At 44.4% G+C, this 13027-nt stretch overlaps 2 protein-coding genes across 5 annotated transcripts in view; both read left to right on the top strand.

Annotated features, from left to right (window-relative positions):
• The window catches only part of GNAL (G protein subunit alpha L), a 143652-nt gene that overhangs the window by 116901 nt on the left and 13724 nt on the right, over window positions 1–13027 (top strand). The gene's annotated exons all lie outside the window — the stretch shown is intronic.
• On the top strand, window positions 3574–6266 carry CHMP1B (charged multivesicular body protein 1B). The gene has a single exon (XM_059409165.1). It carries the CDS (start codon window positions 3698–3700, stop codon window positions 4295–4297), a length of 600 nt encoding a protein of 199 aa, XP_059265148.1. The 5' UTR covers window positions 3574–3697; the 3' UTR covers window positions 4298–6266.

The following is a 13027-nucleotide window of genomic DNA, read 5'->3' as shown; positions in this document are numbered from 1 at the left end:
ATCTGTGTGTCCCAGAGGTTGATCAGTATCAGGGGTGAAGTCTGACTTAAGAACCAAAAGTCACCATGGAACCATCTAAAAAGACAGACTACTGCTGAGCAAATCACAAATATATACACCGCACAAATTGTGGTGAGTGAGGAGGAGCTCTAAAAGAGAATGCAAGACAAAACATTTCAAAACCATGGGAAGACTACCTGTGAGAAGCCAACGTCATTTAACACAAACAATATTTATTTTTCATGTATATTTAGTTCCTTCATTTATTTTGGAATGTCTTTAGATTTAACACGTGACTCTTTTCCAGTGAAACCAAGCCATAGGTCCTGCTTAAATATCTCATGTATTAGTTCAAAGGAAGAAAATAGGCCATAGGAGCTAAATTGAAACATATTTTTCTTCCTCGTTTCACGATAAAAATAATTAACTGGTTTGACTCACAGCTTTCTGGAAATGTCTGTACTCTAATCAAAATTTTCTTACAGTCCCTAAGAAGAAAATTTCTACTTTGGCTGTGGGTGCTAGAAGGTGGTATTATTACTGCAGAAGTTCTGACTAGTCCCAGGATGGTAAACTGTATACAGAGGGTCCCGGACTTAACGATATTTCAACTACAACTTTTCAACTTTACAATGGTGTGGGACCAATACATATTCAGTAGAAACCATACTTGGAATTTGGAATTTGGATCTTATCCCAGGCTAGCGATGTGCAGTGAGCTCCTCTCCAGAAGGCCTGGGCAACAGAGTGACAAGCTCCCAGATGGCCACATGATCACAAGGATAGCACACTTACAACCATTTTGTACCCATTCAGCCCTTGTGTTCGTTGCTTTCAGTACAGTGCTCAATTCCTTAAGATAGTCAATACTGGATCATAAAATATGGGCTTTGTGTTAATTTGGCCCAACTGTAGACTAATGGGAGTGCTCTGAGCATGTTTAAGGTGGGCGAGGCTCAGCTATGATGTTCAATAGGTTAAGTTTATTAAATGCATTTTCAAATTATATTTTCAACGTACAGTGGGTTTATTGAGATGTAGCATACCGTAAATCAAGGAGGGTCTGTATTCTTTCTTTGCACCATGAAATGAATCCAGAAGATTCTCATGTGCAGGCAGAATTGCCACAGGACCAAAGTTGCCTTTGAAAATCTTTCATAAACTAAAAATAATCTCCCCTTTGCTAGCTATGCAAGAAAGAAAGCATGCTAGTCAGAAACAGACCCTGAAGGTGTTCACCCTTGATGGGAAGTAAAGAATGAACAACTTAGTGACAGAATGTAGGTATAGAGAAGGGAGTTGTCCAGGATTATTCCTAAGGACGTGGCTTGAACAACTGCAGGGACAGAGGTGCCATTTAAGCACCTCTGTTGGGGGTTAGGACTGACAGTTCAGTCCGTTGAAGGAGTTGCCAAACAGTCTGGCTCCCAAAATTCTCCAGTGTCAGGAGACAGTTGGGGATACAGGAACACGGAAGGAAACTTTGCTGTAGAAGTGTAGAAGTGAGAGTGGTAGCTATAGATCATACTGAACGCAATGGGGTTGGCTGAGAAGAGGGGAGAGAACAGGACGGGGCCCGAGAACTGCTACTCCTGAGCTCAAGAAGAAAAAAAAAAAGGAGGATCACTGGCCAAAGGCAAGTCTGGCCTCTTCTGTGTTCCTGGCTGTCCTGTATCTGAAAATATGGCTTCTGGAACTCCACCCCAGCCCAGAGAGGAGCTGGGCCATCCGTCAATGACTGTACCATCAGGGCATGTCAGTTGCTTTTATCACCTGACTTAGGTCACGTGAACCTTGCAGTCAATGCAATTCCTCAGTCTTCTCAAAAGAACAGCTAAGTCACCAGCTTCTTTTAAGCCAAAGTTGGTTAGTCTTTTATTTTTGTTAACCGATTGGACTCCGCCTTGTTTTATTACTGGTCTCGCTGTCTCCGCAGAATCTTATTTCTAACGCTTAGCAGGTGTGTGGTCTCGGGCCTGTTGCTTTGCTCTCTGTGCTGCAGTTTCCTGACCAGTATATCTGTGGTATAGCATCCACCCCACTGGATTTTCATAATACAGTAGGTGCCCTCAAACTCACAGGCCCTGCATCAGGAATTAGGCCCTGTGTGCTAGGGCAGAGACACAGGGTACAGGGGCGGCCCAGAGGAGAGGGCTCCTGGGAGGCTTCGTGGAGAAGGTGGCTTTTGAGAAGGGGCAGGATGTTAATAGGCAGAGATGAATGCAGTGTAATGCCAGGCAGCAGGGACTAAGTATACACAGAAAGAGGAGCATCGCGTGTACCTCACTGTCCACACTGGTCAAATGACACAAATGATCCTAGACTTCCATGCTTCCGTCTGATTTGACTGGCACATAGGGGAAGGAAAGGAAAGAAGTTGGGGGACCCAGTATGTCTCCTAGAGAAGTTCAGCGTTTCTGCCCAGGTTTTGGAGCGAGTGAGCCATGTAGTCAGCACTGTGTTTTCAGAAGATACAAGGGGCACCAGCACTCCTTTACTCTGCGGTTCAAGACTGCTGGCAAGTTACCACAGGAAACTGAAAGGGACGGTTGGTGAGACGCTGAATGAAAATTTTCTCTGAACAGAATGAGCTCTCAGTATTCATTTTCAGCCTGGCTCCTTAGGGCAGGTTGGGCCTTCTTGTATTTTGTTATTGTGTGTACCTGACGAATCTTGCAGGGGAAAAAAAAAAAAAAAAACCAGAAACAAAAAACTACAGCACACACTGATACCATTTGAAAGCCTGCGTTTTTCAAGTGACAGTTTGATATATCCCAGTGGGGGTGGGTCCCCATACTTCATCATTCTTTGCCTTCATGATTTCAAATGACAGTGTAGCCTGTCAAAGTTAACTGTGAGTGAAGTTCTTGGATATTTATAAAACATCAAATAGATAGAATTGTGTCAGCAAAAGATGGGTCCTTTTATGACTAAACCACAGAAGGATTTTTGGATGATCGTTGCTGGCGACACATCTCTACGCTGAACTGAGAGCTGTGGGAAGGATATGGTGGCCCACGGTTGTGAAGGTATTTTCATCCCTTGCCGTAAAAAGAGTATCCGAATACTCCAAGCAAGTCAATGATGCAACTTCTGTTTTGTTTTGTCAGTGATTTATTGATCCACGGTTTCAGGGTCCCCTGAGAAAGTGGCAGTTACCCATGCGAATAAAGAAAGCATTAGTCTGCAAACCTAGTTGACGCTTTGCTGCTTTTCAGCCCTTTTACCAGATACCTTAAGGCCTGCCAGGCTGGAGTTCAGAGATTTTTTTACTCGTAGTTCTAGACACAGCCTGCCTGCTTCGATGGATATATTCCCAGGTGTGCGTGGACACTAGTTTTTGTGAATTTACTGATGCATAAATACTTTCAAAACTGGGTTTAGAGAGCGAGAGCCCTAACCGACAACCACAGCGTCCAGAGCGACCAGACAGGCGTCTGCGTCGTCCGGTCCGAGCCCTGCCTCCCGCGACGCGTCCGGGCTCTCCTGTCCCCCTAGGCCCCTCCCCTGGCCCCGCCCCGCGTCCCGCAGGCCCCACCCTGGCGCCGGGTTCTAACGTCACCGTCTGCGCCGCGCGCGGCAGAAACAGGAAGTGGGACCAAAACAAAGGAGCGGCGGCCGGGAGCGGATCTGTCTTTTTCTCCCTCTTCCGAGCTCATTTTGGCCCTGGCCACCGACCCTAAGGAACCGTCCGACTATGTCCAACATGGAGAAACACCTGTTCAACCTAAAGTTCGCCGCCAAAGAACTCAGCAGGAGTGCCAAAAAATGCGACAAGGAGGAAAAGGCCGAAAAGGCCAAGATTAAAAAGGCCATTCAGAAGGGCAACATGGAAGTGGCGAGGATACACGCCGAAAATGCCATTCGCCAGAAGAACCAGGCGGTGAATTTCTTGAGAATGAGTGCGCGGGTCGATGCGGTGGCTGCCAGAGTCCAGACGGCGGTGACGATGGGCAAGGTGACCAAGTCGATGGCCGGTGTGGTTAAGTCGATGGATGCGACGTTGAAGACTATGAATCTGGAGAAGATCTCTGCTCTGATGGACAAATTCGAGCACCAGTTTGAGACGCTGGACGTCCAGACGCAGCAAATGGAAGACACGATGAGCAGCACGACGACGCTGACCACTCCCCAGAACCAAGTGGATATGCTGCTCCAGGAAATGGCAGACGAGGCTGGCCTAGACCTCAACATGGAGCTGCCGCAGGGGCAGACCGGCTCCGTAGGCACTAGCGTGGCTTCCGCCGAGCAGGATGAACTGTCCCAGAGACTGGCCCGCCTGCGAGATCAGGTGTGACGACAGAACCCGTTCGGAGGTTTCCTGACCGTAGCCACCTTCTCATATGCTCTGTATATTAGTGAGATATTATACAGTAGAAACTGAACATGCAAGAATGCTGAAATGCTCTTTACTTAAGATGCTTCTACCTTTGGGTTTACAGTGCTCTCCAGATACACTAAGAAAATCCATCTTAACTGGATTTTAAAGTTCCCTATAGCTTGTGATGTGTATTTTTATAGCTGCCTCTTAACAGAACTAGTGAATTTGGTGTGTATGAATCTTCCTCAAAAATTTGGTCAAAACTGTTGTTCCGTGTATTCCGTTTTCTGCCTGAATTTATCAAAGTGGAACTTTTTTTTTTAATCTAGTGTAATTGGTAATATCTAGAATTGACAGGTGGTGCATAAAAATTACAGAGAGGAGAATGATTACTTAGATTGATTACAGGGCTATCAATACGTCATTCAACTTAACGGACACTGCTATTTCTGTATATATCTTCTTCTTTGCCATCACATCCAGACTACTGTTCTATTGATCTGTTCTGGTAACTTATACTAAAATTATGGTAGGGCATTCTGCGTAATATTTCTTGCTGTTTATGTTCCACAAATTTTCTGTGTGGTAGTTCTTTTGTAACTGGAAAAAATGCCACATAATTTCATTTACTATGAGAAAAATCTTTTGGCTCATTTATAGTTTCATTTACTAAAGAGTTTTTCCAAAAGACACAGTTGAACATGACAGTTTCAAATGAACATCTTGAACACATTTTTAGTTCTTTTTCTATTTCAACACTTTAATTAGACTTGTCATAAAGTATGTTAATTAGCATGGCAGTCATATGACTCTGACATTGCCAAAGAACTGTTGATTGGTTTGAGAAAACCATGGGGTGGTGTGTTTGTAGGTTTTCTTTAATTATTAATAACCAAAAATAGACATGAAATTAGAACTGCTTTTTAAGTTCTAATTATTTGCATTTTTTATTTTCTTTTAAAGCAACAGCTTGAGAAAAACCTTAGAAATAGAAGTTGAATGTTTTATTTAGCCATGCAAATAACTTAAATATACGTGCAGCCATCTGGAAGTCTGGGAAGAAGGCAATATGCAGAACGGGACAGCAGGGTTGACCCTCCAAGCCTAGAGCCCATCTGTGCTGCCTTTTGTCTTTCTGGAACAGCAGTGTGTATTCTCTGGCTGCAAAGTAAAGCCTGTAGCCACCACTTTCTCATAGCCTCCAAACATGGAGGCTTTGCCCGGGCAAGTAGATTAATCTAAGTCAAATACTTCAGGATGTTTCAAATTCCCCCTTTTCCTTCACTGGTAGATTTCCCCATACAAGAATTACAGTGTTTTGGAAGATAACTTAAAGGGACTCTTCAAGGGCCTTTGAAAGATTCATGACCAAATTAGTCACCGTTATGTTTTCCAGTATGAATGAGTGTGTTAAAAAAAAAAAAAAAAATGAACAGGTATATGCAGATGAGGGTGACCCTCGTATTTAAGTGTCTTTATAACTGACTGGGTGTTATTCCGAAGTTTTCCGTAAGGGACACCTGTCGATTGTCCTCCCTGTATCTTCTTTCTAGAACTCTCCCCTTTTGGTGTCTCTTCTCATCCACATGGTTGCACAGAAGCAGCTATGTGAGTATAGCATGAGTTGTAACCCCTCTTTAGACTGGAAAAAATAATTACAACTTAAAATATAGCTAGTGTTCAATCCTTTGGTAAATTAAAGACCCTTTTATAGTACAAATATTCCCAACAAAATTAATATATTTTGTGAGATTAAACAATGCTTGTAAATGCCTGAACTTTCTTAAAATATGTTCATTTCAAACTATATGAATGTACATTTTTATGAACCATAAATATTTTCAAAAACATACCAGGCCCATGAATTATTTCCTCACTTTTGCAGTTGATGAAATGCTGAAATGTAAGCCACAGAAGTTTGTCAAATAAATCAGTTTAAATTGCATATTATTGCATGTGAGTGTACATCCTGTTTGAAAAACTATTTTTAAAAAAAACAGTTCAGGGACGCCTGGGTGGCTCAGTTGGTTAAGCAGCTGCCTTCGGCTCAGGTCATGATCCCAGGGTCCTGGGATCGAGTCCCACATCGGGCTCCTTGCTCGGCAGAGAGCCTGCTTCTCCCTCTGCTTCTGCCAGCCTCTCTGTCTGCCTGTGCTCGCTCGCTCTCTCTCCCTCTGTCTCTGACAAATAAATAAAATCTTTAAAAAAAAAAAAAAAAAAAAAAACAGTTCAGAGGTAGATTTGGTTCAGAAAGTGTGGTATCTTTCCAAACTCCCTGTTACCACCTTAATTTCTGTTTTGTTAACATGGAATGTCCACATATATTTCTAGAAACCCTAGCTATTAATTCTTTACTATAATAGTTTTGTCATGGCAACAAGATTCTTCCCCCCATCTTGAAACTAACCTGGGCTTTAAAAAAAAGAAAGAAAAAAAAAAAACTAACTTGGACTGATGACAAAATTTATAAAAGGCTCAAATCAAACATACCAAGGATATAGTTAATGTTCCATACAGCCACTAGTACAATTTTTACTCTTACTTCTTTTTTATTTTCTGCTTTCACATGCACAGTTTTAACATGGATTTGGGATATAGTTTTATGAACTATTTATTTTAGTTCAGATGATACATGTGCCATTGGAAAAGTCTTACTAAAGCTGTTTCTTCTGGAAGTGTTAATGCATATATGTGTGCCCTTCAGATAGAGGTGTGCTATGAGTCTTGTACACTTTGTTGCCTACACTGTGTCCTTGATTTGGCAAAGAGCCACCTAAAATAAGCACCAGTCTGATAACCTGATAAACTGAACATAGTCTCAAGTTAGCCACACAAATCTCACATCATAAAGCAGATGCTTCCTCTGTAATATGCACACCATTCTGTAGGAGGCATTTCTATAACCAAAATCCAAAGCTCAAGACCTTCAATACTATTGGCAAAAAGCTATAAGCCAGTGGACATTGAATAAACTGATGATAACCACCTGCAATTTTTTCTTTTAATCAACTGACACATTAGTAAAATACGTACCTCCTTTACCTAGGTTTGTTATTCTACGACTAGATGGTAAAACGATGTCTGTCTTTGTCACAATTACTGGGCTTGGTGTGGTACCCAGCTCAGCTCGCTCCTGGTCATGTCCCTGGTGTGAATGCATAGCTCTCTTGGGGCTCTTACCACGGTGATGCCTAGAGTTCTCTAATGACAACAGTGGGTTAAGGGGTGCAGTGGGCACTCAGCCAGCACGCTCTCATGTCTCCTTGGAAGCACTGTGTCCTTTTTCTTCAGAGCATTTCCCCAAATTGAAATGTTTACTCCTGGTCTTCCAGGTTTATACACTGCCCCTCCCTCTTGAATAGTAGCAGAACAAACAATTCAGCAGTTTTTATTCAGAATGAACACAGTAAAAGATTTAGACTAAAGTATATCAGATGTTGGCTATCTGGGGCTTCTTTCTAGAGGAAAAAAAAAAGGCACACTTCTGCCTTAAACAGTCCTCAGGAGTTAGGCAGATAAACCATACACGTAAAGAGAAAAATGGACATGAGTGTATACAAATGTTACAAAGCCATCAAGGTGAACGTTTAAGATTAGTGCACTTGACACACATGCTGTGTTTTATACCTTGACTCTGAAAAGGGAGTAAGTCACCGTATAAGGCAGGAGCCCATGCTAATCAAATCATGAACGTGAACTACATAGAGAAGGGAATCGGTGTCGTTAGTGGTTAGAACTGGCTTCTTGCAGGAGATAGGGTTGAATCTGGGGCTTCATAGAAAAAGAAGTAGGAATTACATGAAGATTGGAGAGGCCCCGAGCCATATGGGGATTTGAAAGGAGTGCAGGGTTTGTTCAATGTCAAGACATCAAAAAGAGTGAAGAGGTTGACCAGTTGGGAATGGCTTGGAGGCCAGGTTGAAAATATGAACTTTACCCCAAGGGAAGGGAACAGGAGCTTGAGTCATCAGAAGCTGTGTCATCCAGGTGAAGCGAGGTAGAGCCTAGAGCAGGGTGGCAGGAAAAACAGAGGAAAGGTGTTCTGCAAACTTCAACGTGCACAGGGCTCCCTGAGTCGCCAGGGAAACTGCAGCTTGGAACCACCTGGGGATATGGCTCAACTGTAAATCCCCATCCCCAAGGTCTACAGGTGCTGCTGCTGCTGCTGCTGCTGGTCCTGGTCTGAGCACCTACCCCCTTCTAAGTAGCACGGATCTTTTTTTTTTTTTTTTTTTAAGATTTTATTTATTTATTTGACAGACAGATCACAAGTAGGCAGAGAGGCAGGCAGAGAGAGAGAGAGGAGGAAGCAGGCTTCCTGCTGAGGAGAGAGCCTGATGTGGGGCTCGTGCCCAGGACCCTGAGACCATGACCTGAGCCGAAAGCAGAGGCTTTAACCCACTGAGCCACCCAGGCGCCCCTAAGTAGCATGGATCTTAACCTGCCACAAGCACAGCAGAATTGCTTGGTACTTCGTCACTGCAGGGATGTTTTTCTCCTCTACAGTAGTTTTATATCATGTGCATTAGCATTAGGAAGTAAATTTCAGTAACACACTGAGAGAAGTCTCTTATTAACCTTAGACAGAGTTCCAACTTGCTACATTGTCACAAACAAAATAATCATGGATACTTTTTAATTACATTTAGTTGGTGCTTTTTCTCAGATCTCATAGTTTAAAGGTATTTAACAGAATGGTTTTCATCTTTTCGTGATCCCTGGTCCCTCCTCATGATCAACTCCCTGGTTATAAGAAGTCTGTGACTTTTGAGTCATTTTAGTGGGATAGGGGACAGCAGGTGAGAAATAAACAATGAATGCTGTTTTGTGCCAGTATCCAGCAGAGGGGGATCTAAATGACAAGAATGAAAACGTTTCTACAAATATGACTATCCTCAGCTGTAACAGGAAGTAATTCGACAAAATATCAAAAGTAAATTGCTTTTAAACTACGTTTTTATAGAGTCCATATCACTGTGGTGATTTTTTATAGTTACAGCTTGGTATTATCTTGCAACTCTGTATCTAGTGTGAGTGAACCCTCAGGAAGGTTGATTCTTTTATCTGGTTAATTTTTCCACTAAAGAGGCAGTGGCATATTTAAGAAGATAATTTTACTGTTAGGCCCATTATTAAACAAAACAAGACTGAGACAAAGTGAAAAGTTATTTAAAGCTTTATTTTATGATAAGTATTAGAAGTTAGACTGATCGGCCAGGGGAACGTGACTGAGACAAGGTGAAAGTTATGCAAAGCTCTATTCTATGCTAAGCATTAGAAGTCAGACTGACCGGCCAGGGCCATCTCCAAAGAGAGCAACCACCCCCAGCTTCCAGGCTCAAGAATTGACTGACTGACGTCAGGGCCGCCTCCGAAGAGGGCAACCCCTCCCCATATTACTGACTCCCTTTTATAGAGCAAAAGTCTGGCCACACATAGGTGGCCAATGAGATTGTAGTCATGTTAGGTCACACACAGGTGGCCAATTGAATTACAATTTACCCTATAGTAGCTGTTTGACCTAACCTATTAGTCTGGTCAGAATTGGTACTCTAGGTTGGCGCCCAAGCAGCGGGGTTTACATTCTTTGGTGGTTAGGGAAAAACTATGTGTGTTTCTTACTGATTGGATGTCTCTACTTGGCCTGACTCGTCCTTGTATTCTGGGCTCTGTTATCAAGAACTGGTCGACCTGGCCGTGTATACTGGGCTCTGTTATTAGGAGCTAGCTGACCATATTTTACTGGTTTCCCAGACTTACTTCTAAGTAAGTTTCTCTGGGGGGAGGGGGGCAGGGTCAGTTTAAGTTTTACTGCACAACAACAAAATGATTTAACCAAGATGGATGTCGCGCTGGCTAAATAGGTCCTTACATTACTAACCCTTTAAAATGTAAGCCTACAAAATTTAGAACGCCCTTTTAAAACTCATAGATACTATCTTAGGAGCTCCAATTTGAAGTACTTCTAAAACATGCTGGAAAATGCACCGAGTGAACCAAAGACTAAGGCAAAAAAGCTGGCAGAAATCTACTACTATAGATTCTCTTTCGTTCCTTTATGCCTTAGAGGGTCACATTCACATTCAGGGGGGGGAGTTTTCACATTTTATTCTCATTGCACAAATTTGAAATGCATGAACTCACAATACCATTCGGTATCAGTAACGATGCGGAAGGGACCCTTGCAAATGTTCATCGATGCCTCTTGGGTCTCGCTTAGATCATTAAGTATCAGAGCCGGAAGAAACTTTGAATATCCATCCTGGAGATTAGGGATGGGAACCAACTTGACATCTTTGCCTTTGTCATTGGCATCTCTGAGCCTCTTATTTTTAATAGTGTTCTGTGAGGTACTCCCACCGCTTCCTTTGGAAGGCAGTCTCTAATCACATCTATCAAGAACTTTTGATGTGTTTTTTTCACCATGTTTCACTGTTTCTACTTGTACTAGTTATTACCATCTGAATCAATTCACCCTCCTACCTTCACCCTGTTTGCATCCTGTTTGAAATTGGTTGCTTCCTAAACTCTAACTATAGCTGAGGGTTCCACATTTAGTTTAATCTTCTAGCCCAGTTATTTGGAGATGATCGGTTTCCGTATTGCACATTCAGTATTATAGGTCTCCTGCCAAGAGCACAGATCATCTCTGAATCAAATTCGTGTAGCCCACGCCATGTAAGGGAAGCAGCTCATCTCCCCACCGGACCCACCTGGTTGTCTGGGTTATAGACCAGAGCCCCTTTCCAGGAGCTGTAAACTCTCTCACTCTGTCAAAAGAGTCTTTCTGCCCCTTTTCTGCTAGATGGTCAGGAACTCACTGTGTACTTCGGAGGTGCTCTCCACTCCGCCAAATTGAAGGCCAGCAACGACTGAGCCAAACTACACCATGGCTCTCAAACCACGCCTCAAGCAAGCCGGACCCTCCCTGGGGCTTCCCATGTTTTCCCCAGCTCCCAGGTTGTCTGCACTCTGTCCAAACTCCTCCCCCTTGAGAACGAGCTTTGTCCCCAACCAGTTCACCCCCATTCTGGTAGGCACACAGCAGCACCTACTAGGACTCACGGTAGCCACTCTGGAGAGGCCGCAGGCAGATCACAGTCCCTTTAGCCTCTCTGCAGCCTTGCCACCCAGCCATCCTTCTGCAATCCTTCTCCAGAAGATGATTCTCTGACAACACCCATGGCGGGCGGTGCCATCACATACCCGCCCACCACCACCATAGCTGAAATGACCTCATTCCTGATGCTGTCCTCCTGCTGCTTCCTGTCTCTGACAGGAAATCCCTACCGTCGGCAGACCCCCTCTTGCTTCTTCCAACATTCTGCTTGTGGCTTACCTGCGCCAGGAGGCACCTCTGTTGCAGTTCTAAGGGAGGCTTTGGCTGTGAAGATGCTGGCCCTTATGCACAAGCGTGCGTAGGTGAAATGTCACCGGTCAAAATGTCACCCCAGCGCCAGGCCACCATCCTGGACCACTGGGGACTCTCTTTAGCTCTCCAGGAGGAAGGTGATACAATGGCCAAGGGAATTAGGTGAACTTAATGTGTCTTTGGCCTCCCTCTTTCCCATGCTGGAAGCATCTCATGGGCCTGCCATGCAGGCTGGTGGAGGGAGCATGTGGAGATGGGAAAGTGACACCCTTCTACCCTGTGCAAATGCCCACAAGCTTTAGAGCGTTAGAGGAAGGCCCACCATCATTTGACTTCAATAAAGGAACCCAAACCATGCTGAATTGGACAGGCAAGGAAGTCAGCCATGTCCCTTTAGTCTGGGGCACATTTACTCTCCCCAGGGCTGGAGCCTCACCCCCGATCAGGAGCCCCTCAAACACCTCCCTCCCCTATATGCTCTCCTCCCCGTTGAAGCCTCTGCTGCCCCCTCTGTCTCCAGAAGTAGTTCTTGCTCACCAGCTGACCAGTCCCCATGTCCTTCTGTGCTTTGAAAATCTCCACAGTGTCCATTATGGGCTGGGCCTCTCAGCCACCTGCTGCAGGAGGACGAGGGGAGCAGACATTCCACAAACAGAGATTCAGGGCCTGTGCTAGGTGCTGGGGATACCCGGGCCAACAGGACGAAGACTTGTCCTGCAGTTCTTGCATTTTGGAGGAAGAAATAGATAATAAGTGTAAAATAAACACATGCAAATCGTGTCAGGCCACGGTAGGTGCCACGTCAAAAAGTAAATCAAGGTTGGGGTGGAGACGGACAAGGCGCCATTTTAGCTAAGATGGCCAGGGCGGCCTCCCTGTGAGAAGGGAGAGCATGCACCCGTGGGGCCCCTTGCGTCCACGTCTTCTTCCATGCACAGATATGACGTGATTTCCTTTCCCTTCACTCTCGTCTCCCTCCTTCCGTATGTCCCTCCAGGTGCCCACACCAGATGAAGCCTGGTGATGGGTGCACACAGGCACAGGACTCTGGGACTTTATTAGGAACTTGTTACGCTAAAGGAACGTCTCTGAGCTCCCGTGTCGTATTTGCACTGCAACATGGTCTTCTGCTCCTAGCTTAGCCTCGGAAGAGGCCCCGTGCCCCTTTCCAATGTCTGAGTAGCCCCTCACCCCCAACTGTGGGTAAGAGGGAAGATGGAAAGCAGAGGTTAAAAAAAGATAAAAGAAAGAAGGGAGGGACGGAGGGAGATAGAGAGAGAGAGAGAGAGGAGGAAAGAGAAAGAAAGAAAGAAAGAAAGAAAGAAAGAAAGAAA

The sequence above is a fragment of the Mustela nigripes genome, chromosome 8, assembly GCF_022355385.1.
Source record: "Mustela nigripes isolate SB6536 chromosome 8, MUSNIG.SB6536, whole genome shotgun sequence".
NCBI lineage: Eukaryota > Metazoa > Chordata > Mammalia > Carnivora > Mustelidae > Mustela > Mustela nigripes.
This window is presented reverse-complemented; position numbering and strand designations above follow the sequence as displayed.

What these genes read in the sequence shown, in the direction of transcription:
- CHMP1B (XM_059409165.1), top strand. Translation starts at nt 3,698, where the DNA reads ATGTCCAACATGGAGAAACACCTGTTCAACCTAAAGTTCGCCGCCAAA.